Raw genomic sequence first — 27,761 nt, 5'->3', positions numbered from 1 at the left:
ATTCAATTTTTGTTAAAATCAAACTAAGTTTAATTTTGGACCCTTTGGACCTCAATGAAGACCAATTTTAAAAAATGGGACCCAAATTAAAAATCTAAAAACACGGTTAGATTTGGCATATCAAAGAACCCCAATAATTCAATTTTTGATGAAATCAAACAAAGTTTAATTTTAGACCCTTTTGACCTCAAAATGAACCAATTTGATAGCGGGGCCCACAAATAAAAAATCTAAATACATGGTTAGATTCAGCATATCAAAGAACCTCATATATTCAATTTTTGTTGAAATCAAACAAAGTTTAATTTTGGACCCCAATTTGGACCAACTTGAAAACTGGGCCCATAATCAAAAATCTAAATACATGTTTAGATTCAGCATATCAAAGAACCCCATATATTCAATTTTTGTTGAAATCAAACAAAGTTTAAATACTGGACCCTATCTTGGACCAACTTGAAAACTGGGCCCATAATCAAAAATCTAAACACATGTTTAGATTCAGCATATCAAAGAACCCCAATAATTCAATTTTTGCTAAAATCAAACTAAGTTAAATTTTGGACCCTTTGGACCTTAATGTAGACCAATTTAAAAAACGGGACTTAAAATTAAAAAACTAAATACACGGTTAGATTTGGAATATCAAAGAACCCCAATAATTCAATTTTTGATGAAATCAAACAAAGTTTAATTTTGGACCCTTTTGACCTCAATATGAACCAATTTGATAGCGGGGCCCACAAATAAAAAATCTAAATTCATGGTTAGATTCAGCATATCAAAGAACCCCATATATTCAATTTTTGTTGAAATCAAAAAAAGTTTAATTTTGGACCCCAACTTGGAGCAACTTGAAAACTGGGCCCATAATCAAAAATCTAAACACATGTTTAGATTTAGCATATCAAAGAACCCTAAGAATTCAATTTTTGTTAAAATCAAACTAAGTTTAATTTTGGACCCTTTGGACCTCAATGAAGACCAATTTTAAAAAATGGGACCCAAATTAAAAATCTAAAAACACGGTTAGATTTGGCATATCAAAGAACCTCAATAATTCAATTTTTGATGAAATCAAACAAATTTTAATTTTAGACCCTTTTGACCTCAATATGAACCAATTTGATAGCGGGGCCCACAAATAAAAAATCTAAATACATGGTTAGATTCAGCATATCAAAGAACCTCATATATTCAATTTTTGTTGAAATCAAACAAAGTTTAATTTTGGACCCCAATTTTGACCAACTTGAAAACTGGGCCCATAATCAAAAATCTAAATACATGTTTAGATTCAGCATATCAAAGAACCCCATATATTCAATTTTTGTTGAAATCAAACAAAGTTTAAATACTGGACCCTATCTTGGACCAACTTGAAAACTGGGCCAATAATCAAAAATCTAAACATATGTTTAGATTCAGCATATCAAAGAACCCCAAGAATTCAATTTTTGTTAAAATCAAACTAAGTTTAATTTTGGACCCTTTGGACCTTAATGTAGACCAATTTAAAAAACAGGACCCAAAATTAAAAATCTAAATACACGGTTAGATTTGGAATATCAAAGAACCCCAATAATTCAATTTTAGATGAAATCAAACAAAGTTTAATTTTGGACCCTTTTGACCTCAATATGAACCAATTTGATAACGGGGTCCACAAATAAAAAATCTAAATACATGATTAGATTCAGCATATCAAAGAACCCCATATATTCAATTTTTGTTGAAATCAAACAAAGTTTAATTTTGGACCCCAATTTGGACCAACTTGAAAACTGGGCCAAAAATCAAAATTTAAATACATGTTTAGATTCAGCATATCAAAGAACCTCATATATTCAATTTTTGCTAAAATCAAACAAAGTTTAATTTTGGACCCTTTGGACCTTAATGTAGACCAATTTGAAAACTGGACCCAAAATAAAAAATCTAAATACACTGTTAGATTCGGCATAACAAATAAATAAATGTGATCAAAGATTTTACAAATCTAATGCGCCATACTGTGCAATTAAAGATTACTTCTTGAAATTTTTCAATATTTGAAATTTGAAAAAAATAATATTTGAGGAATAATTCTTTTTAATTTCTGAAATCTGAAATGAGAAAAAATTGACCCCCCACAATTTCTTTTTATCCCCCCCCCCCCCCTTTTTTCCCCAAAAAAATTCTTTCCCTCAAGATATGGTCATAATCTCAATTCAAATTTCCAATGGAGTTGGCAACCATAATTACCCATTTAAATTTACCATAGTGCTAACTTAATCTATTTTATAATAGAATTAAAAATATAGTGTCAAATCTTTCATATGGATTTTTTTGTAAAAAAAAAAAGATGCAACATTTGCAGATATTTTAACTGGTCTTCCTTTATAAATATGTATTTCTTTAAACATAATTTAAAAGCAGTGTAAGGGAAGTAACCAAAACGTTGTATTTGGATTACCTCCCTTACACTGTTTTAAATTATCTTTATTGTTCATTAACCATTACTTTATACATAATTTAAAAGCAGTGTAAGGGAGATAATTTCAATGATGTATTTGATTTATCTCCCTTACACTGCTTTAAATTATGTTTTGTACTAAAGTATTTGTCCATTAACCAGGACAACCTTGTTTTTCCCCCTTTTTTGCCCCTAATTCCTAAACGGTTTGAGCCATAACCCCCCAAAGCAAATCCTAACCATCCCTTTGTGGTATGGAAACTTGTAGTATAATTTCAGAGAGATCCATACACCGTTCCACAGTTATTGTCTGGAAACTAGAAAATGATTATTTTTGGCCCCTTTTTGGCCCCTAATTCCTTAACTGTTGGTACCATAACCCCCAAAATCAATCCCAACCTTCCTTTTGTGGTATTTAACCTTATGGTCAAATTTCAAAAAGATCCATTCACTTAAACTAAAGTTAGAGTGCGAAAACCAATGTGTCTTCGGACGACGACGCCAACGTCATACCAATATACGACCACAAAATTTTTTTGCGGTCGTATAAAAACATTAAACATAAAATTACAGATAGAGCACAAATCTCACAAAACGTCAATGAGAACAATTATCCACTAGTGGTGTCCATCAGTCTGTACTTGCAAAGAAACCCTTCAATACATAATTGTGTGATATCCTGTCCATTTATCTAATTTATTTTATTATTCCACACTTTGTGAATACTGATAGTTTATTTTAGTGTGACATTCATTTTCGCTGAACTTGTATACATTATAGTTTAGGGGCCAGCTGAAGCAGCCTCTAGGTGTGGGATTTTTTTGCTGTGTTAGAGACCAATGGGTGGCCTTGGGCTGTTTTATGCTTTTTAATCTGGTTGAAGTCTCTTTGACGCATTCCCCGTTTACATGTTTATTTCAAAACGTTAGCTTGATGCTGGGACAGATGCACAAGCAAGAAAACATCATGACCCTCTACTATTGTAGGCAGAACATAACACATCCATTTACTTGTCTTAGGCAGATCAGCTATATCCCACTGTGGCAATACTCTCAGGAAAGTATGGATATACTTGGGACAACAAATCTTCGTATCTCCTTTAGACAAGGAAATAAAAGCATACAGTCCAATCTTATTGAATTTATCAAAATAATATTATATGACATTCCTTATTTACGATCAGTGCATGATAATATAAACAATCATATGTTCACCAATAAACATCAATTCTTGATAGATATTATTCTATAGTTATATATATTTCATTAAATTTGATGTGAATAATGTGATGAAGTAACGTAAATAATGTTTATTGTTACTGCCACATGCCTTGTGTGAGGTACAAGTAAGAATGATATTGACACCACATGCCTTGTGTGAGGAACAAGTGAGAATGATAGTACCGCTACATGCCTTGTGAGAGAAACAAGTAAGAATGATATTGACACCTCATGCCTTGTGAGAGGAACAAGTGAGAAAGATAGTACCGTCACATGCCTTGTGAGAGGAACAAGAAAGAATGATATTGATGTCACATGCCTTGTGTGAGGAACAAGTGAGAATGATAGTACCGTTACATGCCTTGTGATGGGAACAAGTAAGAATGATATTGATGTCACATGCCTTGTGAGGGGAACAAGTAAGAATGATATTGATGTGACATGCCTTGTGAGGGGAACAAGAAAGAATGATATTGATGTCACGTGCCTTGTGAGAGGAACAAGTAAGAATGATATTGACTTCACATGACTTGTGAGAGGAACAAGTAAGAACGATATTGACGTCACATGCCTTGTGAGAGGAACAAGTATGAATGATATTGATGTGACATGCCTTGTGAGAGGAACAAGTAAGAATGATATTGACGTCACATGCCTTGTGAGGGGAACAAGTAAGAATGATATTGACTTGACATGACTTGTGACGGGAACAAGTAAGAATGATATTGACGCCACATGCCTTGTGAGAGGAACAAGTAAGAATGATATTGACTTCACATGCCTTGTGAGGGGAACAGTAAGAATGATATTGATGTCACATGCCTTGTGAGGGGAACAAGTAAGAATGATATTGATGTCACATGCCTTGTGTGAGGAACAATTAAGAATGATATTGATGTCGCATGCCTTGTGAGAGGAACAAGTAAGAATGATATTGACGTCACATGCCCTGTGAGGGGAACAAGTAAGAAAAATATTGATGTGACATGCCTTGTGTGAGGAACAAGTAAGAATGATATTGATGACACATGCCTTCTGAGAGGAACAAGTAAGAATGCTATTGACGTAACATGCCTTGTGAGGGGAACAAGTAAGAATGATATTGATGTCACATGCCTTGTGAGAGGAACAAGTAAGAATGATATTGAGGACACATGCCTCATATGAGGAACAAGTAAGAATGATATTGAGGACATATGCCTCATATGAGGAACAAGTAAGAATGATATTGATGTCACATGTCTTAAGATGAAACAAGCAAGATTGATATTGACATCACATGCCTTGTGAGGGGAACAGTAAGAATGATATTGACGTCACATGCCTTGTGAGGGGAACAAGTAAGAATGATATTGACTTCATATGCCTTGTGAGGGGAACAAGTAGGAATGATATTGACGTCACATGCCTTGTGAGAGGAAAAAGTAAGAATGATATTGATGTCACATGCCTTGTGAGAGGAACAAGTAAGAATGATATTGACGTCACATGCCTTGTGAGAGGAACAAGTAAGAATGATATTGACGTCACATGCCATGTGAGAGGAACAAGTAAGAATGATATTGACATCAAATGCCTTGTGAGAGGAACTAGTAAGAATGATATTGACGTCACATGCCTTGTGAGGGGAACAAAAAGGAATGATGTTGACGTCACATGCCTTGTGAGAGGAAAAAGTAAGAATGATATTGATGTCACATGCCTTGTGAGAGGAACAAGTAAGAATGATATTGACGTCACATGCCTTGTGAGAGGAACAAGTAAGAATGATATTGACATCAAATGCCTTGTGAGGGGAACAAGTAAGAATGATATTGACGTCACATGCCTTGTGAAGGGAACAAGTAAGCATGATATTGACTTGACATGACTTGTGACGGGAACAAGTAAGAATGATATTGACGCCACATGCCTTGTGAGAGGAACAAGTAAGAATGATATTGACTTCACATGCCTTGTGAGGGGAACAAGTAAGAATGATATTGACGCCACATGCCTTGTGAGAGGAACAAGTAAGAATGATATTGACTTCACATGCCTTGTGAGGGGAACAGTAAGAATGACATTGATGTCACATGCCTTGTGAGGGGAACAAGTAAGAATGATATTGATGTCACATGCCTTGTGTGAGGAACAAGTAAGAATGATATTGATGTCGCATGCCTTGTGAGAGGAACAAGTAAGAATGATATTGACGTCACATGCCCTGTGAGGGGAACAAGTAAGAATGATATTGATGTGACATGCCTTGTGTGAGGAACAAGTAAGAATGATATTGATGTCACATGCCTTGTGAGAGGAACAAGTATGAATGATATTGATGTGACATGCCTTGTGAGAGGAACAAGTCAGAATGATATTGACGCCACATGCCTTGTGAGAGGAACAAGTAAGAATGATATTGATTTCACATGCCTTGTGAGGGGAACAGTAAGAATGATATTGATGTCACATGCCTTGTGAGGGGAACAAGTAAGAATGATATTGATGTCACATGCCTTGTATGAGGAACAAGTAAGAATGATATTGATGTCGCATGCCTTGTGAGAGGAACAAGTAAGAATGATATTGACGTCACATGCCCTGTGAGGGGAACAAGTAAGAATGATATTGATGTGACATGCCTTGTGTGAGGAACAAGTAAGAATGATATTGATGTCACATGCCTTCTGAGAAGAACAAGTTAGAATGCTATTGACGTAACATGCCTTGTGAGGGGAACAAGTAAGAATGATATTGATGTCACATGCCTTGTGAGAGGAACAAGTAAGAATGATGTTGATGTCACATGTCTTAAGATGGAACAAGCAAGATTGATATTGACATCACATGCCTTGTGAGGGGAACAGTAAGAAAGATATTGACATCACATGCTTTGTGAGGGGAACAAGTAAGAATGATATTGACGTCACATGCCTTGTGAGAGGAACAAGTAAGAATGTTATTGATGTAATATGTCTTAAGATGGAACAAGCAAGAATGATATTGACGTCACATGCCTTGTGAGGGGAACAAGTAAGAATGATATTGACTTCACATGCCTTGTGAGGGGAACAAGTAAGAATGATATTGACGTCACATGCCTTGTGAGAGGAACAAGTAAGAATGATATTGACGTCACATGCCATGTGAGAGGAACAAGTAAGAATGATATTGACGTCACATGCCTTGTGAGAGGAACAAGTAAGAATGTTATTGATGTAATATGTCTTAAGATGGAACAAGCAAGAATGATATTGACGTCACATGCCTTGTGAGGGGAACAAGTAAGAATGATATTGACTTCACATGCCTTGTGAGGGGAACAAGTAAGAATGATATTGACGTCACATGCCTTGTGAGAGGAACTAGTAAGAATGATATTGACGTCACATGCCTTGTGAGGGGAACAAAAAGGAATGATGTTGACGTCACATGCCTTGTGAGAGGAACAAGTAAGAATGATATTGACTTCACATGACTTGTGAGAGGAACAAGTAAGAATGATATTGATGTCACATGTCTTAAGAAGGAACAAGTAAGAATGATATTGACGTCACATGTCTTGTGAGGGGAACAAGAAGGAATGATGTTGATGTCACATGCCTTGTGTGAGGAACAAGTAAGAATGATATTGACGTCACATGTCTTGGAAGGGGAACAAGTAAGAATGATATTGACTTCACATGCCTTGTAAGGGGAACAAGTAAGAATGATATTGACGTCACATGCCTTGTGAGAGGAACAAGTAAGAATGATATTGATGTGCCATGCCTGGTAAAAGGAACAAGTAAGAATGATATTGTTGTGACATGCCTTGTGAGGGGAACTAGTAAGAATGATATTGACGTCACATGCCTTGTGTAATGAACAAGTAAGAATGTTATTGATGTGACATGCCTTGTGAGAGGAACAAGTAAGAATGATATTGATGTCACATGTCTTAAGAGGGAACAAGTAAGAATGATATTGATGTCACATGCCTTGTGAGAGGAACAAGTATGAATGATATTGATGTGACATGCCTTGTGAGAGGAACAAGTAAGAATGATATTGACGTCACATGCCTTGTGAGGGGAACAAGTAAGAATGATATTGACTTGACATGACTTGTGAGAGGAACAAGTAAGAATGATATTGATGTCACATGCCTTGTGAGAGGAACAAGTAAGAATGATATTGACTTCAAATGCCTTGTGAGGGGAACAGTAAGAATGATATTGATGTCACATGCCTTTTGAGGGGAACAAGTAAGAATGATATTGATGTCACATGCCTTGTGAGAGGAACAAGTAAGAATGATATTGATGTCGCATGCCTTGTGAGAGGAACAAGTAAGAATGATATTGATGTCACATGCCCTGTGAGGGGAACAAGTAAGAATGATATTGATGTGACATGCCTTGTGTGAGGAACAAGTAAGAATGATATTGATGTCACATGCCTTGTGTGAGGAACAAGTAAGAATGATATTGATGTCACATGCCTTGTGTGAGGAACAAGTAAGAATGATATTGATGTCACATGCCTTCTGAGAAGAACAAGTTAGAATGCTATTGACGTAACATGCCTTGTGAGGGGAACAAGTAAGAATGATATTGATGTCACATGCCTTGTGAGAGGAACAAGTAAGAATGATGTTGATGTCACATGCCTTGTGAGAGGAACAAGTAAGAATGATATTGACTTCAAATGCCTTGTGAGGGGAACAGTAAGAATGATATTGACGCCACATGCCTTGTGAGAGGAACAAGTAAGAATGATATTGATTTCACATGCCTTGTGAGGGGAACAGTAAGAATGATATTGATGTCACATGCCTTGTGAGGGGAACAAGTAAGAATGATATTGATGTCACATGCCTTGTATGAGGAACAAGTAAGAATGATATTGATGTCGCATGCCTTGTGAGAGGAACAAGTAAGAATGATATTGACGTCACATGCCCTGTGAGGGGAACAAGTAAGAATGATATTGATGTGACATGCCTTGTGTGAGGAACAAGTAAGAATGATATTGATGTCACATGCCTTCTGAGAAGAACAAGTTAGAATGCTATTGACGTAACATGCCTTGTGAGGGGAACAAGTAAGAATGATATTGATGTCACATGCCTTGTGAGAGGAACAAGTAAGAATGATGTTGATGTCACATGTCTTAAGATGGAACAAGCAAGATTGATATTGACATCACATGCCTTGTGAGGGGAACAGTAAGAAAGATATTGACATCACATGCTTTGTGAGGGGAACAAGTAAGAATGATATTGACGTCACATGCCTTGTGAGAGGAACAAGTAAGAATGTTATTGATGTAATATGTCTTAAGATGGAACAAGCAAGAATGATATTGACGTCACATGCCTTGTGAGGGGAACAAGTAAGAATGATATTGACTTCACATGCCTTGTGAGGGGAACAAGTAAGAATGATATTGACGTCACATGCCTTGTGAGAGGAACAAGTAAGAATGATATTGACGTCACATGCCATGTGAGAGGAACAAGTAAGAATGATATTGACATCAAATGCCTTATGAGAGGAACTAGTAAGAATGATATTGACGTCACATGCCTTGTGAGGGGAACAAAAAGGAATGATGTTGACGTCACATGCCTTGTGAGAGGAACAAGTAAGAATGATATTGACTTCACATGACTTGTGAGAGGAACAAGTAAGAATGATATTGATGTCACATGTCTTAAGAAGGAACAAGTAAGAATGATATTGACGTCACATGTCTTGTGAGGGGAACAAGAAGGAATGATGTTGATGTCACATGCCTTGTGTGAGGAACAAGTAAGAATGATATTGACGTCACATGTCTTGGAAGGGGAACAAGTAAGAATGATATTGACTTCACATGCCTTGTAAGGGGAACAAGTAAGAATGATATTGACGTCACATGCCTTGTGAGAGGAACAAGTAAGAATGATATTGATGTGCCATGCCTGGTGAAAGGAACTAGTAAGAATGATATTGACGTCACATGCCTTGTGTAATGAACAAGTAAGAATGTTATTGATGTGACATGCCTTGTGAGAGGAACAAGTAAGAATGATATTGATGTCACATGTCTTAAGAGGGAACAAGTAAGAATGATATTGATGTCACATGCCTTGTGAGAGGAACAAGTATGAATGATATTGATGTGACATGCCTTGTGAGAGGAACAAGTAAGAATGATATTGACGTAACATGCCTTGTGAGGGGAACAAGTAAGAATGATATTGACTTGACATGACTTGTGAGAGGAACAAGTAAGAATGATATTGATGTCACATGCCTTGTGAGAGGAACAAGTAAGAATGATATTGACTTCAAATGCCTTGTGAGGGGAACAGTAAGAATGATATTGATGTCACATGCCTTTTGAGGGGAACAAGTAAGAATGATATTGATGTCACATGCCTTGTGAGAGGAACAAGTAAGAATGATATTGATGTCGCATGCCTTGTGAGAGGAACAAGTAAGAATGATATTGATGTCACATGCCCTGTGAGGGGAACAAGTAAGAATGATATTGATGTGACATGCCTTGTGTGAGGAACAAGTAAGAATGATATTGATGTCACATGCCTTGTGTGAGGAACAAGTAAGAATGATATTGATGTCACATGCCTTGTGAGGGGAACAAGTAAGAATGATATTGATGTCACGTGCCTTGTGAGAGGAACAAGTAAGAATGATATTGATGTCACATGCCTTGTGAGGGGAACAAGTAAGGATGATATTGATGTCACATGCCTTATATGAGGAACAAGTAAGAATGATATTGATGTCACATGCCTTGTGTGAGGAACAAGTAAGACTGATATTGATGTGACATGCTTTGTGAGGGGAACAAGTAAGAATGATATTGATGTCACGTGCCTTGTGAGAGGAACAAGTAAGGATTATATTGATGTCACATGCCTTGTGAGGGGAACAAGTAAGAATGATATTGATGTCACATGCCTTGTGAGGGGAACAAATCAGAAAGATATTGACGTCACATGCCTTGTGAGAGGAACAAGTAAGAATGATATTGACTTCACATGCCTTGTGTGAGGAACAAGTAAGAATGATATTTATGTCACATGCCTTGTGAGGGGAACAAATCAGAAAGATATTGACGTCACATGCCTTGTGAGAGGAACAAGTAAGAATGATATTGACGTCACATGCCTTGTGAGGGGAACAAATTAGAAAGATATTGACGTCACATGCCTTGTGAGAGGAACAAGTAAGAATGATATTGACGTCACATGCCTTGTGAGAGGAACAAGTAAGAATGATATTGATGTCGCATGCCTTGTGAGAGGAACAAGTAAGAATGATATTGACGTCACATGCCCTGTGAGGGGAACAAGTAAGAATGATATTGATGTGACATGCCTTGTGTGAGGAACAAGTAAGAATGATATTGATGTCACATGCCTTGTGAGAGGAACAAGTATGAATGATATTGATGTGACATGCCTTGTGAGAGGAACAAGTAAGAATGATATTGACGTCACATGCCTTGTGAGGGGAACAAGTAAGAATGATATTGACTTAACATGACTTGTGACGGGAACAAGTAAGAATGATATTGACGCCACATGCCTTGTGAGAGGAACAAGTAAGAATGATATTGATTTCACATGCCTTGTGAGGGGAACAGTAAGAATGATATTGATGTCACATGCCTTGTGAGAGGGAACAAGTAAGAATGATATTGATGTCACATGCCTTGTGAGAGGAACAAGTAAGAATGATATTGATGTCGCATGCCTTGTGAGAGGAACAAGTAAGAATGATATTGACGTCACATGCCCTGTGAGGGGAACAAGTAAGAATGATATTGATGTGACATGCCTTGTGTGAGGAACAAGTAAGAATGATATTGATGTCACATGCCTTGTGAGAGGAACAAGTATGAATGATATTGATGTGACATGCCTTGTGAGAGGAACAAGTAAGAATGATATTGATGTGACATGCCTTGTGAGAGGAACAAGTAAGAATGATATTGACGTCACATGCCTTGTGAGGGGAACAAGTAAGAATGATATTGACTTGATATGACTTGTGACGGGAACAAGTAAGAATGATATTGACGCCACATGCCTTGTGAGAGGAACAAGTAAGAATGATATTGATGTCACATGCCTTGTGAGAGGGAACAAGTTAGAATGATATTGATGTCACATGCCTTGTGAGAGGAACAAGTAAGAATGATATTGATGTCGCATGGCTTGTGAGAGGAACAAGTAAGAATGATATTGACGTCACATGCCCTGTGAGGGGAACAAGTAAGAATGATATTGATGTGACATGCCTTGTGTGAGGAACAAGTAAGAATGATATTGATGTCACATGCCTTCTTAGAGGAACAAGTAAGAATGATATTGACATCAAATGCCTTGTGAGAGGAACTAGTAAGAATGATATTGACGTCACATGCCTTGTGAAAGGAACAAGTAAGAATGATATTGACATCAAATGCCTTGTGAGAGGAACTAGTAAGAATGATATTGACGTCACATGCCTTGTGAGGGGAACAAATTAGAAAGATATTGACGTCACATGCCTTGTGAGAGGAACAAGTAAGAATGATATTGACGTCACATGCCTTGTGAGAGGAACAAGTAAGAATGATATTGATGTCGCATGCCTTGTGAGAGGAACAAGTAAGAATGATATTGACGTCACATGCCCTGTGAGGGGAACAAGTAAGAATGATATTGATGTGACATGCCTTGTGTGAGGAACAAGTAAGAATGATATTGATGTCACATGCCTTGTGAGAGGAACAAGTATGAATGATATTGATGTGACATGCCTTGTGAGAGGAACAAGTAAGAATGATATTGACGTCACATGCCTTGTGAGGGGAACAAGTAAGAATGATATTGACTTAACATGACTTGTGACGGGAACAAGTAAGAATGATATTGACGCCACATGCCTTGTGAGAGGAACAAGTAAGAATGATATTGATTTCACATGCCTTGTGAGGGGAACAGTAAGAATGATATTGATGTCACATGCCTTGTGAGAGGGAACAAGTAAGAATGATATTGATGTCACATGCCTTGTGAGAGGAACAAGTAAGAATGATATTGATGTCGCATGCCTTGTGAGAGGAACAAGTAAGAATGATATTGACGTCACATGCCCTGTGAGGGGAACAAGTAAGAATGATATTGATGTGACATGCCTTGTGTGAGGAACAAGTAAGAATGATATTGATGTCACATGCCTTGTGAGAGGAACAAGTATGAATGATATTGATGTGACATGCCTTGTGAGAGGAACAAGTAAGAATGATATTGATGTGACATGCCTTGTGAGAGGAACAAGTAAGAATGATATTGACGTCACATGCCTTGTGAGGGGAACAAGTAAGAATGATATTGACTTGATATGACTTGTGACGGGAACAAGTAAGAATGATATTGACGCCACATGCCTTGTGAGAGGAACAAGTAAGAATGATATTGATGTCACATGCCTTGTGAGAGGGAACAAGTTAGAATGATATTGATGTCACATGCCTTGTGAGAGGAACAAGTAAGAATGATATTGATGTCGCATGGCTTGTGAGAGGAACAAGTAAGAATGATATTGACGTCACATGCCCTGTGAGGGGAACAAGTAAGAATGATATTGATGTGACATGCCTTGTGTGAGGAACAAGTAAGAATGATATTGATGTCACATGCCTTCTTAGAGGAACAAGTAAGAATGATATTGACATCAAATGCCTTGTGAGAGGAACTAGTAAGAATGATATTGACGTCACATGCCTTGTGAAAGGAACAAGTAAGAATGATATTGACATCAAATGCCTTGTGAGAGGAACTAGTAAGAATGATATTGACGTCACATGCCTTGTGAGGGGAACAAGAAGGAATGATGTTGACGTCACATGCCTTGTGAGAGGAACAAGTAAGAATGATATTGACTTCACATGACTTGCACTACAAACCAGTAAAAGTCTGAAATGGCCTATATCTGTACTCGACTGTACTGATTTTTACTCGACCAGTCTGAATTGGTCTGAAACTTACTTGATAATACTCGACTGTAGTCTGAACCATACTTAATAGTCTGAACTTGTACTCGACCTTTACTCGACCAATACTTAACCATTTTATACGCGTCTGAACCATGCTCGACCTAGTCTGAACCATACTCGACCTAGTCTGAACCATACTCGACCTAGTCTGAACAATACTCGACCTAGTCTGAACCATACTCGACCAAGTCTTAACCAACCTAGACCTATTTTTGTATCTATCTATTGTATTTCATTAATTTAGGAACTGTTTTTAACAACAGCTATTTCCCCTGGCTAGAAATTTGAACAACAATTTGAAATTAAAAATGTATTCAATATACATGATATAGCATTGAAACCAAAATTTCACAATAAACAAAATATAACTTCATCACCATATTCATCAACACTTATATACATACATATATAACACCTTTAAAATAAAAATAAAACAAGCTGATCAAATAATCTCAAAACTGAATTGTGACTAATATTTTCAATGTTATTCAAAATTTTTTGAATGTTTCAGACATATTTTATGGTTACTGGACAATTTTCACCATTAACTTAAGCCTTGTATAGATTTATGGTGTCAGTTGAGTTTAGTTAATAATGCAGTGAACATTTTTTTATTAAAATATATATAAAATAGCATATAAAGCAACTTAATAAATTTAAAAAATGACACCTTTGTTTTGTTAAACCAAGAATTTAATATAATCATGATAAAAGAACTTCCATAGTAATCCGGTGATAAACTTTTAAAAAAGGAAATGTGTTCCAAAGTTACAGTAAAAATTTATTTCAATTAAATTTAAATAATTTTTGTCAAAATAAAAGACATGGTATAAAGAAGCACTTTAATAAGGTTTAATTACCTCAGTACATGTGTGTTTTACAGGTGAAAAGAAAGCCCTATTTTTCTTAAACTCGTGTATTACTTATCTAGTGAATTCAAAAGGCCTTGCGATTTAAGTTTCACAGGATGTTGCAATTTTGAATGAATGTTATTTAGAATTTAATACTCTCTGACCAGGTGTGATCTTTTTCATTAGTTTGCCCCAAGCAGGGGGTATTACTTTATACTTCACCACTAATCAGAAGAACAATTTTATTAATTTTTTTAATTTTTATCCCTTTTTGATATATATTGTATATAATATATCCCAAATTATAATAATAGATATATTTCTAAAATAAGGTTAAACAATTTCAGTGATTTTGTTGGCTGTTGTTACCTCATTAAAAACATAATTATATAACTATTGTACATTTTTTGTATGTAACCATGAAACCTATGTAGTTTTTATTTAGGAATTTTGGAAAATTAATTAAAAAAAAAAACACATGCCAAACAAGAAGCACCTTAATAAGGTTTAATTACCCTCAGTATAGGTGTGGTTTTTAGGTAAAAGAAAATCTTTTTTTAACAAAACTCTAAAACTTTAAAATTAATATAATTAAATTATTATATGAGATAATTTGATTTAACTATCTCTATTCGATAAATCTGAGAATCATGTAAGAATGTAAAAATCTGTTTTTATAATATATCTTTATTTTATTGTGGCTGTTGTCATGTCAGTTAAAAAGAAATTTATTTTAACAGTTAAAATTTAGAAAAAGTAGAGGTTATATGGTCAAGTATGGTTCAGACTGGTCGAGTATTGTTCAGACCTTTGGTCGAGTATGGTTTAGACTGAAAAAAATAGGTCAAGTACAGGTCAAGAATGGGTTAAGACTGTTTCAGACTGGTCGAGTAATAGTTCAGACTATTTTCAATGGCAAAGATAAGGGTCAAGTACAAATCAGTACAGTCGAGTATGGTTAAGACTGGGGTCGAGTAATGTCGAGTAAAATTCAGACCAATTCAGACTGGTCGAGTAAAAATCAGTACAGTCGAGTACAGATATAGGCCATTTCAGACTTTTACTGGTTTGTAGTGTTGTGAGAGGAACAAGTAAGAATGATATTGATGTCACATGTCTTAAGAAGGAACAAGTAAGAATGATATTGACGTCACATGCCTTGTGAGGGGAACAAGAAGGAATGATGTTGATGTCACATGCCTTGTGTGAGGAACAAGTAAGAATGATATTGACGTCACATGCCTTGGAAGGGGAACAAGTAAGAATAATATTGACTTCACATGCCTTGTAAGGGGAACAAGTAAGAATGATATTGACGTCACATGCCTTGTGAGAGGAACAAGTAAGAATGATATTGATGTGCCATGCCTGGTGAGAGGAACAAGTAAGAATGATATTGTTGTGACATGCCTTGTGAGGGGAACTAGTAAGAATGATATTGACGTCACATGCCTTGTGTAATGAACAAGTAAGAATGTTATTGATGTGACATGCCTTGTGAGAGGAACAAGTAAAAATCATATTGATATCACATGCCTTGTATGAGGAACAAGTAAGAATGATATTGATGTCACATGTCTTAAGAAGGAACAAGTACGAATGATATTGATGTCACATGCCTTGTGAGAGGAACAAGTATGAATGATATTGATGTGACATGCCTTGTGAGAGGAACAAGTAAGAATGATATTGACGTCACATGCCTTGTGAGGGGAACAAGTAAGAATGATATTGACTTGACATGACTTGTGAGAGGAACAAGTAAGAATGATATTGATGTCACATGCCTTGTGAGAGGAACAAGTAAGAATGATATTGACTTCAAATGCCTTGTGAGGGGAACAGTAAGAATGATATTGATGTCACATGCCTTTTGAGGGGAACAAGTAAGAATGATATTGATGTCACATGCCTTGTGAGAGGAACAAGTAAGAATGATATTGATGTCGCATGCCTTGTGAGAGGAACAAGTAAGAATGATATTGATGTCACATGCCCTGTAAGGGGAACAAGTAAGAATGATATTGATGTGACATGCCTTGTGTGAGGAACAAGTAAGAATGATATTGATGTGACATGCCTTGTGTGAGGAACAAGTAAGAATGATATTGATGTCACATGCCTTGTGAGAGGAACAAGTAAGAATGATATTGAGGACACATGCCTCATATGAGGAACAAGTAAGAATGATATTGAGGACATATGCCTCATATGAGGAACAAGTAAGAATGATATTGATGTCACATGTCTTAAGATGAAACAAGCAAGATTGATATTGACATCACATGCCTTGTGAGGGGAACAGTAAGAATGATATTGACGTCACATGCCTTGTGAGGGGAACAAGTAAGAATGATATTGACTTCATATGCCTTGTGAGGGGAACAAGTAGGAATGATATTGACGTCACATGCCTTGTGAGAGGAAAAAGTAAGAATGATATTGATGTCACATGCCTTGTGAGAGGAACAAGTAAGAATGATATTGACGTCACATGCCTTGTGAGAGGAACAAGTAAGAATGATATTGACGTCACATGCCATGTGAGAGGAACAAGTAAGAATGATATTGACATCAAATGCCTTGTGAGAGGAACTAGTAAGAATGATATTGACGTCACATGCCTTGTGAGGGGAACAAAAAGGAATGATGTTGACGTCACATGCCTTGTGAGAGGAAAAAGTAAGAATGATATTGATGTCACATGCCTTGTGAGAGGAACAAGTAAGAATGATATTGACGTCACATGCCTTGTGAGAGGAACAAGTAAGAATGATATTGACATCAAATGCCTTGTGAGGGGAACAAGTAAGAATGATATTGACGTCACATGCCTTGTGAAGGGAACAAGTAAGCATGATATTGACTTGACATGACTTGTGACGGGAACAAGTAAGAATGATATTGACGCCACATGCCTTGTGAGAGGAACAAGTAAGAATGATATTGACTTCACATGCCTTGTGAGGGGAACAAGTAAGAATGATATTGACGCCACATGCCTTGTGAGAGGAACAAGTAAGAATGATATTGACTTCACATGCCTTGTGAGGGGAACAGTAAGAATGACATTGATGTCACATGCCTTGTGAGGGGAACAAGTAAGAATGATATTGATGTCACATGCCTTGTGTGAGGAACAAGTAAGAATGATATTGATGTCGCATGCCTTGTGAGAGGAACAAGTAAGAATGATATTGACGTCACATGCCCTGTGAGGGGAACAAGTAAGAATGATATTGATGTGACATGCCTTGTGTGAGGAACAAGTAAGAATGATATTGATGTCACATGCCTTGTGAGAGGAACAAGTATGAATGATATTGATGTGACATGCCTTGTGAGAGGAACAAGTCAGAATGATATTGACGCCACATGCCTTGTGAGAGGAACAAGTAAGAATGATATTGATTTCACATGCCTTGTGAGGGGAACAGTAAGAATGATATTGATGTCACATGCCTTGTGAGGGGAACAAGTAAGAATGATATTGATGTCACATGCCTTGTATGAGGAACAAGTAAGAATGATATTGATGTCGCATGCCTTGTGAGAGGAACAAGTAAGAATGATATTGACGTCACATGCCCTGTGAGGGGAACAAGTAAGAATGATATTGATGTGACATGCCTTGTGTGAGGAACAAGTAAGAATGATATTGATGTCACATGCCTTCTGAGAAGAACAAGTTAGAATGCTATTGACGTAACATGCCTTGTGAGGGGAACAAGTAAGAATGATATTGATGTCACATGCCTTGTGAGAGGAACAAGTAAGAATGATGTTGATGTCACATGTCTTAAGATGGAACAAGCAAGATTGATATTGACATCACATGCCTTGTGAGGGGAACAGTAAGAAAGATATTGACATCACATGCTTTGTGAGGGGAACAAGTAAGAATGATATTGACGTCACATGCCTTGTGAGAGGAACAAGTAAGAATGTTATTGATGTAATATGTCTTAAGATGGAACAAGCAAGAATGATATTGACGTCACATGCCTTGTGAGGGGAACAAGTAAGAATGATATTGACTTCACATGCCTTGTGAGGGGAACAAGTAAGAATGATATTGACGTCACATGCCTTGTGAGAGGAACAAGTAAGAATGATATTGACGTCACATGCCATGTGAGAGGAACAAGTAAGAATGATATTGACATCAAATGCCTTGTGAGAGGAACTAGTAAGAATGATATTGACGTCACATGCCTTGTGAGGGGAACAAAAAGGAATGATGTTGACGTCACATGCCTTGTGAGAGGAACAAGTAAGAATGATATTGACTTCACATGACTTGTGAGAGGAACAAGTAAGAATGATATTGATGTCACATGTCTTAAGAAGGAACAAGTAAGAATGATATTGACGTCACATGTCTTGTGAGGGGAACAAGAAGGAATGATGTTGATGTCACATGCCTTGTGTGAGGAACAAGTAAGAATGATATTGACGTCACATGTCTTGGAAGGGGAACAAGTAAGAATGATATTGACTTCACATGCCTTGTAAGGGGAACAAGTAAGAATGATATTGACGTCACATGCCTTGTGAGAGGAACAAATAAGAATGATATTGATGTGCCATGCCTGGTGAAAGGAACAAGTAAGAATGATATTGTTGTGACATGCCTTGTGAGGGGAACTAGTAAGAATGATATTGACGTCACATGCCTTGTGTAATGAACAAGTAAGAATGTTATTGATGTGACATGCCTTGTGAGAGGAACAAGTAAGAATGATATTGATGTCACATGTCTTAAGAGGGAACAAGTAAGAATGATATTGATGTCACATGCCTTGTGAGAGGAACAAGTATGAATGATATTGATGTGACATGCCTTGTGAGAGGAACAAGTAAGAATGATATTGACGTCACATGCCTTGTGAGGGGAACAAGTAAGAATGATATTGACTTGACATGACTTGTGAGAGGAACAAGTAAGAATGATATTGATGTCACATGCCTTGTGAGAGGAACAAGTAAGAATGATATTGACTTCAAATGCCTTGTGAGGGGAACAGTAAGAATGATATTGATGTCACATGCCTTTTGAGGGGAACAAGTAAGAATGATATTGATGTCACATGCCTTGTGAGAGGAACAAGTAAGAATGATATTGATGTCGCATGCCTTGTGAGAGGAACAAGTAAGAATGATATTGATGTCACATGCCCTGTGAGGGGAACAAGTAAGAATGATATTGATGTGCAAGCCTTGTGTGAGGAACAAGTAAGAATGATATTGATGTCACATGCCTTGTGTGAGGAACAAGTAAGAATGATATTGATGTCACATGCCTTGTGTGAGGAACAAGTAAGAATGATATTGATGTCACATGCCTTCTGAGAAGAACAAGTTAGAATGCTATTGACGTAACATGCCTTGTGAGGGGAACAAGTAAGAATGATATTGATGTCACATGCCTTGTGAGAGGAACAAGTAAGAATGATGTTGATGTCACATGCCTTGTGAGAGGAACAAGTAAGAATGATATTGACTTCAAATGCCTTGTGAGGGGAACAGTAAGAATGATATTGACGCCACATGCCTTGTGAGAGGAACAAGTAAGAATGATATTGATTTCACATGCCTTGTGAGGGGAACAGTAAGAATGATATTGATGTCACATGCCTTGTGAGGGGAACAAGTAAGAATGATATTGATGTCACATGCCTTGTATGAGGAACAAGTAAGAATGATATTGATGTCGCATGCCTTGTGAGAGGAACAAGTAAGAATGATATTGACGTCACATGCCCTGTGAGGGGAACAAGTAAGAATGATATTGATGTGACATGCCTTGTGTGAGGAACAAGTAAGAATGATATTGATGTCACATGCCTTCTGAGAAGAACAAGTTAGAATGCTATTGACGTAACATGCCTTGTGAGGGGAACAAGTAAGAATGATATTGATGTCACATGCCTTGTGAGAGGAACAAGTAAGAATGATGTTGATGTCACATGTCTTAAGATGGAACAAGCAAGATTGATATTGACATCACATGCCTTGTGAGGGGAACAGTAAGAAAGATATTGACATCACATGCTTTGTGAGGGGAACAAGTAAGAATGATATTGACGTCACATGCCTTGTGAGAGGAACAAGTAAGAATGTTATTGATGTAATATGTCTTAAGATGGAACAAGCAAGAATGATATTGACGTCACATGCCTTGTGAGGGGAACAAGTAAGAATGATATTGACTTCACATGCCTTGTGAGGGGAACAAGTAAGAATGATATTGACGTCACATGCCTTGTGAGAGGAACAAGTAAGAATGATATTGACGTCACATGCCATGTGAGAGGAACAAGTAAGAATGATATTGACATCAAATGCCTTGTGAGAGGAACTAGTAAGAATGATATTGACGTCACATGCCTTGTGAGGGGAACAAAAAGGAATGATGTTGACGTCACATGCCTTGTGAGAGGAACAAGTAAGAATGATATTGACTTCACATGACTTGTGAGAGGAACAAGTAAGAATGATATTGATGTCACATGTCTTAAGAAGGAACAAGTAAGAATGATATTGACGTCACATGTCTTGTGAGGGGAACAAGAAGGAATGATGTTGATGTCACATGCCTTGTGTGAGGAACAAGTAAGAATGATATTGACGTCACATGTCTTGGAAGGGGAACAAGTAAGAATGATATTGACTTCACATGCCTTGTAAGGGGAACAAGTAAGAATGATATTGACGTCACATGCCTTGTGAGAGGAACAAGTAAGAATGATATTGATGTGCCATGCCTGGTGAAAGGAACTAGTAAGAATGATATTGACGTCACATGCCTTGTGTAATGAACAAGTAAGAATGTTATTGATGTGACATGCCTTGTGAGAGGAACAAGTAAGAATGATATTGATGTCACATGTCTTAAGAGGGAACAAGTAAGAATGATATTGATGTCACATGCCTTGTGAGAGGAACAAGTATGAATGATATTGATGTGACATGCCTTGTGAGAGGAACAAGTAAGAATGATATTGACGTCACATGCCTTGTGAGGGGAACAAGTAAGAATGATATTGACTTGACATGACTTGTGAGAGGAACAAGTAAGAATGATATTGATGTCACATGCCTTGTGAGAGGAACAAGTAAGAATGATATTGACTTCAAATGCCTTGTGAGGGGAACAGTAAGAATGATATTGATGTCACATGCCTTTTGAGGGGAACAAGTAAGAATGATATTGATGTCACATGCCTTGTGAGAGGAACAAGTAAGAATGATATTGATGTCGCATGCCTTGTGAGAGGAACAAGTAAGAATGATATTGATGTCACATGCCTTGTGAGAGGGAACAAGTAAGAATGATATTGATGTCGCATGCCTTGTGAGAGGAACAAGTAAGAATGATATTGACGTCACATGCCCTGTGAGGGGAACAAGTAAGAATGATATTGATGTGACATGCCTTGTGTGAGGAACAAGTAAGAATGATATTGATGTCACATGCCTTGTGAGAGGAACAAGTATGAATGATATTGATGTGACATGCCTTGTGAGAGGAACAAGTAAGAATGATATTGATGTGACATGCCTTGTGAGAGGAACAAGTAAGAATGATATTGACGTCACATGCCTTGTGAGGGGAACAAGTAAGAATGATATTGACTTGATATGACTTGTGACGGGAACAAGTAAGAATGATATTGACGCCACATGCCTTGTGAGAGGAACAAGTAAGAATGATATTGATGTCACATGCCTTGTGAGAGGGAACAAGTTAGAATGATATTGATGTCACATGCCTTGTGAGAGGAACAAGTAAGAATGATATTGATGTCGCATGGCTTGTGAGAGGAACAAGTAAGAATGATATTGACGTCACATGCCCTGTGAGGGGAACAAGTAAGAATGATATTGATGTGACATGCCTTGTGTGAGGAACAAGTAAGAATGATATTGATGTCACATGCCTTCTTAGAGGAACAAGTAAGAATGATATTGACATCAAATGCCTTGTGAGAGGAACTAGTAAGAATGATATTGACGTCACATGCCTTGTGAAAGGAACAAGTAAGAATGATATTGACATCAAATGCCTTGTGAGAGGAACTAGTAAGAATGATATTGACGTCACATGCCTTGTGAGGGGAACAAGAAGGAATGATGTTGACGTCACATGCCTTGTGAGAGGAACAAGTAAGAATGATATTGACTTCACATGACTTGTGAGAGGAACAAGTAAGAATGATATTGATGTCACATGTCTTAAGAAGGAACAAGTAAGAATGATATTGACGTCACATGCCTTGTGAGGGGAACAAGAAGGAATGATGTTGATGTCACATGCCTTGTGTGAGGAACAAGTAAGAATGATATTGACGTCACATGCCTTGGAAGGGGAACAAGTAAGAATAATATTGACTTCACATGCCTTGTAAGGGGAACAAGTAAGAATGATATTGACGTCACATGCCTTGTGAGAGGAACAAGTAAGAATGATATTGATGTGCCATGCCTGGTGAGAGGAACAAGTAAGAATGATATTGTTGTGACATGCCTTGTGAGGGGAACTAGTAAGAATGATATTGACGTCACATGCCTTGTGTAATGAACAAGTAAGAATGTTATTGATGTGACATGCCTTGTGAGAGGAACAAGTAAAAATCATATTGATATCACATGCCTTGTATGAGGAACAAGTAAGAATGATATTGATGTCACATGTCTTAAGAAGGAACAAGTACGAATGATATTGATGTCACATGCCTTGTGAGAGGAACAAGTATGAATGATATTGATGTGACATGCCTTGTGAGAGGAACAAGTAAGAATGATATTGACGTCACATGCCTTGTGAGGGGAACAAGTAAGAATGATATTGACTTGACATGACTTGTGAGAGGAACAAGTAAGAATGATATTGATGTCACATGCCTTGTGAGAGGAACAAGTAAGAATGATATTGACTTCAAATGCCTTGTGAGGGGAACAGTAAGAATGATATTGATGTCACATGCCTTTTGAGGGGAACAAGTAAGAATGATATTGATGTCACATGCCTTGTGAGAGGAACAAGTAAGAATGATATTGATGTCGCATGCCTTGTGAGAGGAACAAGTAAGAATGATATTGATGTCACATGCCCTGTAAGGGGAACAAGTAAGAATGATATTGATGTGACATGCCTTGTGTGAGGAACAAGTAAGAATGATATTGATGTGACATGCCTTGTGTGAGGAACAAGTAAGAATGATATTGATGTGACATGCCTTGTGAGGGGAACAAGTAAGAATGATATTGATGTCACGTGCCTTGTGAGAGGAACAAGTAAGAATGATATTGACGTCACATGCCTTGTGAGGGGAACAAGTAAGGATGATATTGATGTCACATGCCTTATATGAGGAACAAGTAAGAATGATATTGATGTCACATGCCTTGTGTGAGGAACAAGTAAGAATGATATTGATGTGACATGCCTTGTGAGGGGAACAAGTAAGAATGATATTGATGTCACATGCCTTGTGAGGGGAACAAGTAAGAAAGATATTGACGTCACATGCCTTGTCAGAGGAACAAGTAAGAATGATATTGACTTCACATGCCTTGTGTGAGGAACAAGTAAGAATGATATTTACGTCACATGCCTTGTGAGGGGAACAAATCAGAAAGATATTGACGTCACATGCCTTGTGAGAGGAACAAGTAAGAATGATATTGACGTCACATGCCTTGTGAGGGGAACAAATAAGAAAGATATTGACGTCACATGCCTTGTGAGAGGAACAAGTAAGAATGATATTGACGTCACATGCCTTGTGAGAGGAACAAGTAAGAATGATATTGACATCAAATGCCTTGTGAGGGGAACAAATAAGAAAGATATTGAAGTCACATGCCTTGTGAGAGGAACAAGTAAGAATGATATTGACGTCACATGCCTTGTGAGAGTAACAAGTAAGAATGATATTGACATCAAATGCCTTGTGAGGGGAACAAGTAAGAATAATATTGATGCCATATGACTTGTGAGAGGAACAAATAGGAATGATATTGATGTCACATGCCTTGTGTGAGGAACAAGTAAGAATGATATTTATGTCACATGCCTTGTGAGGGGAACAAGTAGGAATGATATTGATGTCATATGCCTTGTGTGAGGAACAAGTAAGAATGATATTGACGTCATATGACTTGTGTGAGGAACAAGTAAGAATGATATTGACGTCACATGCCCTGTGAGGGGAACAAGTAAGAAAGGTATTGATGTCACATGCCTTGTATGAGAAATAAGTGAGAAAGATATTGACGTCATATGACTTGTGAGGGGAACAAGTAAGAATGATATTGACTTCACATGCCTTGTGAGAGGAAAAAGTAAGAATGATATTGATGTGACATGCCTTGTGAGAGGAACAAGTAAGAATGATATTGATGTAACATGCCTTGTGAGAGGAACAAGTAAGAATGATATTGATATCACATGCCTTGTGAGGGGAACAAGTAAGAATGATATTGACATCAAATGCCTTGTATGAGGAACAAGTAAGAATGATATTGATGTGACATGCCTTGTGAGGGGAAAAAGTAAGAATGATATTGATGTCACATGCCTTTTGAGGGGAACAAGAAAGAAAGATATTGATGTGACATGCCTTTTGAGAAGAACAAGTAATAATGATATTGATATCACATGCCTTGTGAGAGGAACAAGTAAGAATGATATTGACGTCACATGCCTTGTGAGAGGAACAAGTAAGAATGATATTGATGTCACATGCCTTGTGAGAGGAACAAGTAAGAATGATATTGATGTCACATGCCTTGTAAGGGGAACAAGTAAGAATGATATTGATGTGACATGCCTTTTGAGAAGAACAAGTAATAATGATATTGATATCACATGCCTTGTGAGGGGAACAAGTAAGAATGTTATTGACGTCACATGCCTTGTGAGAGGAACAAGTAAGAATGATATTGACGTCACATGCCTTGTGAGAGGAACAAGTAAGAATGATATTGACATCACATGTCTTAAGAAGGAACAAGTAAGAATGATATTGATGTCACATGCCTTGTAAGGGGAACAAGTAAGAATGATATTGATGTCACATGCCTTGTGAGAGGAACAAGTAAGAATGTTATTGACGTCACATGCCTTGTGAGGGGAACAAGTAACAATGTTATTGACAACACATGCCTTGTGAGAGGAACAAGTAAGAATGATATTGACGTCACATGCCTTGTGAGGGGAACTAGTAAGAATGATATTGATGTCACATGCCTTGTGAGGGGAACTAGTAAGAATGTTATTGACGTCACATGCCTTGTGAGAGGAACAAGTAAGAATGATATTGACGTCACATGCCTTGTGAGGGGAACAAGTAAGAATGTTATTGACGTCACATGCCTTGTGAGAGTAACAAGTAAGAATGATATTGACGTCACATGCCTTGTGAGGGGAACTAGTAAAAATGATATTGACATCAAATGCCTTGTGAGGGGAACAAATAGGAATGATATTGACTTCACATGCCTTGTGAGAGGAACAAGTAAGAATGATATTGACGTCACATGCCTTGTGAGAGGAACAAGTAAGAATGATATTGACGTCACATGCCTTGTGAGGGGAACTAGTAAAAATGATATTGACACCACATGCCTTGTGAGGGGAACAAATAGGAATGATATTGACTTCACATGCCTTGTGAGGGGAACAAGTAAGAATGATATTGACGTCACATGCCTTGTGAGAGGAACAAGTAAGAATGATATTGATGTCACATGCCTTGTGAGGGGAACAAGTAAGAATGATATTGACGTCACATGCCTTGTGATGGGAACAAGTAAGAATGATATTGACATCACATGCCTTGTGAGAGGAACAAGTAAGAATGATATTGATGTCACATGTCTTGTGAGGGGAACAAGTTAGAATGATATTGACGTCACATGCCTTGTGAGAGGAACAAGTAAGAATGATATTGACGTCACATGCCTTGTGAGGGGAACAAGTAAGAATGATATTGACGTCACATGCCTTGTGAGGGGAACAAGTAAGAATGATATTGACGTCACATGCCTTGTGTAATGAACAAGTAAGAATGTTATTGATGTGACATGCCTTGTGAGAGGAACAAGTAAAAATCATATTGATATCACATGCCTTGTATGAGGAACAAGTAAGAATGATATTGATGTCACATGTCTTTTAAAAGAAGGAACAAGTAAGAATGATATTGACGTCACATGCCTTGTGAGGGGAACTAGTAAGAATGATTATCAAACATATATTCAACAGGCTGAGGAAAGTATAAATTAGATGAGACTGATTTTAAAGTTAATGTGATCTGTAATCAATCAATCTTCATCAATAGCCTACTTCACTTTTCCCATTTATTTGTTGGTTTTTTTCATTATTTTTCATTATAACATTATAAGCAGATATCAAGGTTTCCGTATATTAGAAACAAGTAATTATAAATCATTTCAGCCGGTATCTGAATAATTAACATTAGATAATTACCTTCAACTACTGGTGCTGCAGGTTCCTGTAAATGGGTGTCAGGAGTTACTTCTGGGGACGTCTTTGACATGACAGTCTACAATAGAAACATATGCTATAAACTATCATGCCCCATGTGAAAACTTGTCAAATAGTTTAATACATATATTTTAAAGGCCCATTTTTGTCAATGAAAATAATGATTTTTAGAAAAATTTCAAATTTGACCATAATTTGCACATAATGTTTGGAAAATGCATATACGATGAAGAAATACATACGTCACACACATTATTCTTTATAGAGAAGTTGGGAATTCATATTTTCAAGTTGTTGGTTTGACCAGGCTGATGATACAACCCACACTAACTGGCACTTGAGTTGTGTGATGGTGACTTCGGTCATAAATCCTAATACCCAAATAATGGACGACAAACAATATTTTATTAATTATTTGTAATATGATGTCTTTTTTCAGATAATTTATATATTTTTTTTTTTTTTTTTTCAGAAGCAGTTACTGCCAAGTTCGAAAACAGTGGTGTTTCCAACCATACTCATAATGGAGAAAATGCATCATTTCTTAAAGTATGTTTTATTTCTCCCATTGTTTAATTGCAAGAAAATAGCACATATTCAGGTTTTCAGGTTTTAGGCTCCAATCTGGCAATATGTGTTGTAACGCATGTAATGTGGCTACCTTTATTTGAAATGACCAGTTAAGAAAACTAGAG

At 37.1% G+C, this 27,761-nt stretch overlaps 1 protein-coding gene across 1 annotated transcript in view; it reads right to left on the bottom strand.

The window, feature by feature from the left end:
* Positions 1-27,454, bottom strand: part of LOC127732561 (uncharacterized) — a 92,996-nt gene extending 65,542 nt beyond the window's left edge. Inside the window, exon 1 of the mRNA XM_052241613.1 lies at positions 27,049-27,454. Coding sequence (XP_052097573.1) covers positions 27,049-27,118 — 70 coding nt within the window. The 5' untranslated portion in view covers positions 27,119-27,454. The remainder of the gene's footprint in view (positions 1-27,048) is intronic.
* Between the last annotated feature and the right edge of the window lie 307 nt (positions 27,455-27,761).

The sequence above is a fragment of the Mytilus californianus genome, unplaced genomic scaffold, assembly GCF_021869535.1.
Source record: "Mytilus californianus isolate M0D057914Y unplaced genomic scaffold, xbMytCali1.0.p SCAF_25, whole genome shotgun sequence".
Taxonomy (NCBI): Eukaryota; Metazoa; Mollusca; class Bivalvia; order Mytilida; family Mytilidae; genus Mytilus; species Mytilus californianus.
This window is presented reverse-complemented; position numbering and strand designations above follow the sequence as displayed.